Raw genomic sequence first — 6,691 nt, 5'->3', positions numbered from 1 at the left:
TTAGAGAGGCCTCTTCAGAAACAGAAGCATGCACCAGACATTTTTATCAACTCACAGCCTGACGAGAATGGCTTGATCCGATCTGCCAATCCTGTGACAAATTACTTGATAGCTCTGTTTTGTCGTTCAGATGAGTTTGGTGGATTAGAGGCAATTGCTGCTTCATGGCAGCTCGGCCTGACACTCAAAGCCAACGACAAAGCAACAGTCTGAGCAAGATTTAGATCTGTACAACCTGTGCATAAAAAAATAATCCTCGCATACGAGCTCTTGTTGGTGTCCCATAAATTTCCGAGCCTGAGAAACACTGAGTATTAAAGTGACTCAAAAATCATGAACATAAAAAAAAATTATAGAAAATGTATCCCACAACATTTTCATGCAGACCTCTACACCTGAAGAATATTCATTACATCCTATTTCATAAAATGAATGAGGTAAAGCAGTACATATATTATCTTGTCAGTCACACAAACATTGCTTATATGTACAATCTGAAGACTTACAGTAAAAATCATGTTCTCTCGGTTTGTAGGACCAAAAAAAAAAGCAAAAGGTAATACTATTTCCATTATAAACGTAATAAATCCACCACATTGCAAAGTAATAACTGTCAGAGAAACAGATTACTGTCGAGACCTATAAAGCCTGAGGCGAGGCTGGACTGTTTTGTTATTTATTCTTTTATGCTTTCAACTGGTAAATCAATGCAATATTGTTGTAAATAAAGACTCATCACATCTACGAGCTTTTGTCAAAAACAAAATAAAAGTAAAAGTAACAATTTGGATCAACAGTATATAATTTATTGAGACATGGAAATCATACATGGATATATATATTTCCTTCCTTACTTTCAGTGAGAAATCTAAGGTGCAGCAAGACACAGATGTGCCACCTACTGGTTGTTTTTTATTACAAACTCCTGATCAGAGTGGAGAATAAGCAACCAACAGGTGACTGCTTTATACGTGTGTATAAAACAATAAGGACCAATGCATACTTCTTTAAATTTAAGACCAACCTTGAACTTATGTCAAGGTTTTGGGCTCATGTGGCATCATTTTAACCACTAGTCCTGAATGTGTTACAATCAGAAGAGGGCGCAACTTGTTACAAACAATGTACATTTAGCTAAGACCAAAAGTTTGAAGTCCAACACAAGCTAAGACCAAACAAGTTGAATCCATGCCTTCAAGTTGCAGTGTCTGGGGTAACTGGGTCTCAGCAGCGCCTTCACCCAAAACTCCGTCCAGTCTTGTCTGGTCCGTCCTGCTGCAGTGTGTGTGCAGTCCGCCTGGCCTCCTTAGGCCTCAGTCTTCTCTGTCCTGCCTGGTGCGCTGCTGCTCCTGGTACTCCCTGGAGTCCTCCCAGGGACGAGGACCACGAATGTTCTTCCACTCCTCCAAATTCAACTCCTTCATCTTCTGCAGAGAGGGCAAAGAGAAGACGAGGTTTAAACTTCAGGATGCCAATAATTCAATATTTTTAAATATTCAGACCCAACATACTGTAGATTAAACAGCGTTTGAAAACTGTACTGGATTTTTCAACCCTGCAAAAGTATCATGAGTGCAAAAAAGTTTGCATGAATACAAGACATTATTTCAAAGTCAATTTAAGATTCTTTTTCAGTTTACTTAATGTACTTTGAAATGGCCAGATGTAGAAAATTCTGACCATCTGGTATGTCACGCAGGTAAGAGGCAAGAATTAAGCTGCCAGTATGCTTCTTCAAAGCAGCTTGCCGGATGGTAACACCCTCCCCCCCACACCTTTCCCCACATCGGATTAGAGGGGCGCTGTCTGACCATTTCTGTAACTTTCTCAAACCGACAATCTAACATTCACACCCACTTGCCTTCCAGGAGAGACTGTCTGAAAATGTGCGCCGTAATCCCCACAATTATTCGATATGGTGTTTCCCCCTCTCGACGATGGCCGGATTTTCACTCCACGTTCCAGTGTGGCTGTTCGTTTGACTATTGTATTGACTATTTTAGTTAAATCAAATAAAATAAACATCCGACAGTAAAACTTTCCAATATAAAACAAACTGATAAATAATAAATGATAAATCATTAGCATGGGTTAGCATGCCTTAAAGACCACACCTGATCAAGGGTCGAGGTAATATAGGCCACTCTATAATATTACTTTAATTAGACTAAATTCATAAAAATAAAAACAAATAAACACTTGAATTAATAAAGAAAATGTACTGAAAGGATTAGAGATTAGGAATTAAGATGGGTAGGCATCTTCACATTAACACTGAACACTAAATGCCCAAACTGATAACAGTGCTACTACTGATCTAACCCTTCTTGAATTATTTGCAAATACTAATTGACCCGAGGCTGTAACACTCAAGCAACCACTTGCACAGTCTCAATTTTCTCCTAAGTATTTAAAATTATATGAAGTTACATATACAATCCCCATGTTTTATGTTTTTACTTCTCTAACCTACCAGCATGTGAGTTTTTAGATACCTGATAAAAAAGGTGCTCTTCTACACACAAAATTTCATTTTTAAAAAACATCTTTCATTTTATAACACCCTATAAAAGCACATATTGTTTACCAGCACCACTTTCTTGCAGAAAGACTACATCAGTTAGTTTCTTTCATCTACTCTCCCCCTCAGGCACTCAGCCTGTCTCTCCGTACCTCATACTCTTCCTGCAGTACGGTTGACTGCCTCTGGACGTTCACTTTGGCCTCCAGCGAAGGATCCAGCTTAGAGAGAACGGAGAAGAAATGTTACAATACGGAGTTTTCTCGCAGAAAGTCATGCGTTCACAACAACACGAGAAAATTAAAACAAATCACAAGACAAGAGATGAAAGAAAAAGATGTGGAGGGGCTCCATGTTTGAGAAATGGATTTGGTGGGTAGCAAAATCTAAACAAAGTCATTAGTGTTCAAAGAGAAATTACAAATAATGACATAATGAGGGTTGTATGGTTGCAACTTTCAACTGAAGCAGTATGAAGCCCCTTGAAGCAGCATCTCCCCCTCCTCTTTGTCGTGTATTATTTAATGTATAAATGATGACATCTGCAGAAGAGGTGAAGTAGTTTTTGAGTCAGACCCATAATCTTGTGTGGATGAAATAAGCACTGAAGACTTTTTCTCACTGGTGTCAAAGTCTAGCCTCTCCAAAGCTAGAGGGAGGATCCAATTTACCCTGTTTTTACTCTGTAAATTATTCTGCTTGATTTGGCATCAACATCATCAGGTTTAGTAAAAACAAAAAAAATTATGCGTCAGAGGGTTTTAGGAGAGAGAGTCGAGGCCAATGGAGCTATCTGGGTTTTGCAATTCAAATTGATTTTGCCCGAGAATAATACTGAAATGAATCCCATTCTGAATCATTACTTTTAATGAGTTCTAATATTTTATAGCAATAACGCCGCAGTTACTGGGGTGACTGATGAGTTTCATAATCCCATGATTGATTTTTAATTAGACCTATATTACTACAGAAAATAAATAATATAAAAGAATATTTTGCAGCCTTCAGACCAGGGAATTAATAGCATAGTAATAGTATTTCGTATGATACTTGCTATGGACGTGTTATTAGCTTTTCTTTAACTTCCATTAGCCTGAACCAAACAAACAGGGAGCATCAGAAGTGATGAGAACCTGGACAGGGAGGACAAAAGGCCTCGAAGTTCATCTCTGCCTCCAGGCTAAATTAAATCGTTGAAGAGAAAATGCAAACTGGATCATACAGTGACTTAACCCGAAGACAGTGGTTTTAATGATTTAACTGGGCAAATCTCTCTGAGAACACAATAATGGAATCAGCTCATAACAGTTCCAAGCAAGAACCGGAAGAGTTGTTTTAATCATGTGCATTTTGACAACTGTTTAGATATTCCATGCATTAAATTACATGTGCACACACACACTGAGCAGACTTGAATCTTTACTCGACAGGGTCTGAGAGGAGAGAGGCTCGGTCTGCCGCAGGCCCCATCGGAAGAGAGTGAGTAGTGTGGGGGCAGCTGCACGGGCATGGTGCCAAGGCCTCTTCTCCACCATTGTCATCCACTGTGTAGTGTCTCCACACATGGACAGTAATAAGAAAAGATGCCCCTGCCATCTGGCTCACACCCAGACGACGTGCATCGGCGTTTGTCAGAGTAAAATAGCACAAAACAGCTACTTCCCCTCGCAGCCAGCTCATCAGATTGTAATGGTTTCTAATAAAAGGCCAGTCTTCTGTCATTTTAATGAATTGGGTCTGTCATTTAATGAATTATTAGAGCTTGTTCTCACTTCTTGCTCTTGTATTGATGGGTTAGAAAAGCCTGTCAGTGCTGTATGCCTGCAGTGTCTGAAATGATGGATAGACAAAGTGTCTAATTCTAAGTTCCTTTAGAAAATGTATAAATAAGCCTAAATCAACCACACTGTACTGTAAGATTCCAGCCTCACAGATGTAGAAACATCTCTACATGTGTGCTATTTTTACACTGTTTTCTTGGACGAAATCATGATTCTCACCTGCAATTATGTGTTTAATCACTGGGAGGAGTCATTGCACACTGGCTGTACAGAGACTGTCTTTCAGCCTTGGAGTAGTTGTGAGCTAGTTCTTTTCTCTGGTTTCTTGTGATGGTGGAAATGTGACTCCATCAAATGTGTGTAATGTGATAGTTAATTTACTACACACCTTTCTTCTGATCTTCTGGGCATCATACCGAATTTGTGTAAACTCTCGCAGGCCAAAGGAACCTCCAACTACCAGCAACTGAAAAAACATTGAAAGTACATATGGTTAGTTAATTTAATCCTAAATACTTTAGTTATTGATGTCAGGCCACTGCAGAGCACTTCAACAAAAGGTTGGAGGAAGTTTCTTCTGAATAATGTGGACATGACATCACACTAGTGCCCAGTTAACCATGATAACTTTTACAAATGAGTTATTATTTGAGCATGAATTATCTAAGAATGATTCTTTAGCCCAAAATATGCAATACAATTTAACAGTATGACAAATAACTGTACAGCCTCCAAAAAAGGACCATAAAGCTGATGCTGAAATCAGTCAGTAAGGGTGTTAAACATCCTAGTTTAAGCCTTAATGCTGTTTAAAACCAACTTTCAGATTTGCGAAACCTTTATTTTACTTTTGAAAGCAAGAAAATAGCGATTTCATCACATTTCTCCATCCAGACAACAATGAGACCAGGTCTAGATCAAAAGCAACTACACTTAAACTTCTCAAATCTAGACTAGATTAACCCAGAGATGTTAAAGATTGTTAAACACAGTTTCAGATTTGTGAAACCTTTATTCTATTTGTGAAAACACCAAAAAAGGACTATAAGTGGCTTTTGATCTAGACCTGGTCCAATATAGTCTGAATGGGGGGGAGGGAAACTGTTTTAAACAGTCTTTACACTCTCCCTGTTAATCTAGCCCAGATATGACAAGTCTAAATATAGTGAAATCTGAAACTGTGTTTTAAACAGTCTTTAGCTTCTCTTGGTTAATGTGGTCTAGATTTGACAAGTCTAAGTATGGTGGTTTTGGATCTAGACCTGGTCTGATGAGGTCTGGTGGGGGGAAAAGCAGTGAAGCCCTTCCATAACAATAAGTGATGCAAAAAATGGGAATCGGTCGCTCAATATTGTCAATTGTTTCCCATGCCGAACTGCAAGCTAACTTCAGCGTCGTGCAGTGCTGCTGTTATTAGACTGCATCAGTTTTAAATGAGAGTTCCTAGTAAAGTGAGTGCATGAATACAATTCCTATTTCTGTGAAACCCCTAGCTATGCACAGGTTTCCACAACAGACAAATGCTGGTGCTGATCAGTTTACAGTGAATGACCTTTACTTTACCCTTTAGCACATATTCTTGTAATTAAACAAGATAATGTTAATTGTAATGCTCAAAGCTAGGTATGGTAAGATGAGGAACAGGAACAACACTTACTAAAACATGTTTTGAAACACGGTTTTAAAAAGTTAAGAGAAAAATAAGTCATCACTGTGAGGTCCAAATTTCACTTTAATATTAACAGTAAACCACTAAAATAACTCGCTTTGACAGCAGCGTTATGTGGCGTGAAACTGCTAACTACCGTTATCTAGCAAAAATGTTAGCTTACAGGCTTATCAACGCTTGGTAAATACGTTAAAAAGGTAACCTAAAAATTACTTACAAGCATCGGGACTCCATATTTCACTGTTTTGTTTCTCTGCAACGATTTTAAGTTAAACATGACTCTTCTTTCCACCTACAAGTCCATTTCACTGATGCAAACACCGAGCAGGTCACAGCTGGGACGCGTTTCCAGAATATGTCCGACGCACTAATTTGTCCGTGTAGTTGTGGAGACACGAGCAAGGTTCCTGCGTGTGTGTCCGTCTCAGGGATAGCAACGGGAAATGCATTTTTTTATGTCGAGAAAAAAATAACAGGAATAAAAGGTTGTTAAATATTGCCATGTTACTAAAAGGCTTCGTGTCAAGATTTATCCTTGTGATATTTTGTTTAATCTTTAACTGTAGTGTATTGACAGGTTTTGTACAATAACACCAGAGCAGTAGGTATTCAGTCTCACGCACAATCACACCCATAACCTTCTAGATTGGTGTATTTGCATGTTTTACTAAGCGCACATAACTTTACACTACTGCTGACCATTTCACATAGCATGAAACA

General features: G+C 38.6%; 1 protein-coding gene across 1 annotated transcript; it reads right to left on the bottom strand.

The window, feature by feature from the left end:
- Nucleotides 1-784: 784 nt before the first annotated feature.
- LOC122862163 (cytochrome c oxidase assembly protein COX16 homolog, mitochondrial) lies at nucleotides 785-6,353 on the bottom strand. Its single transcript, XM_044167462.1, has 4 exons — nucleotides 6,189-6,353; nucleotides 4,691-4,768; nucleotides 2,674-2,742; nucleotides 785-1,427 (listed from the first exon to the last, which is right to left on the bottom strand). Exons 1-4 carry the CDS (start codon nucleotides 6,246-6,248, stop codon nucleotides 1,314-1,316), a joined length of 321 nt encoding a protein of 106 aa, XP_044023397.1. The 5' UTR covers nucleotides 6,249-6,353; the 3' UTR covers nucleotides 785-1,313.
- Between the last annotated feature and the right edge of the window lie 338 nt (nucleotides 6,354-6,691).

Source organism: Siniperca chuatsi, linkage group LG15 (assembly GCF_020085105.1).
Source record: "Siniperca chuatsi isolate FFG_IHB_CAS linkage group LG15, ASM2008510v1, whole genome shotgun sequence".
In the NCBI taxonomy this organism is placed as follows: domain Eukaryota; kingdom Metazoa; phylum Chordata; class Actinopteri; order Centrarchiformes; family Sinipercidae; genus Siniperca; species Siniperca chuatsi.
This window is presented reverse-complemented; position numbering and strand designations above follow the sequence as displayed.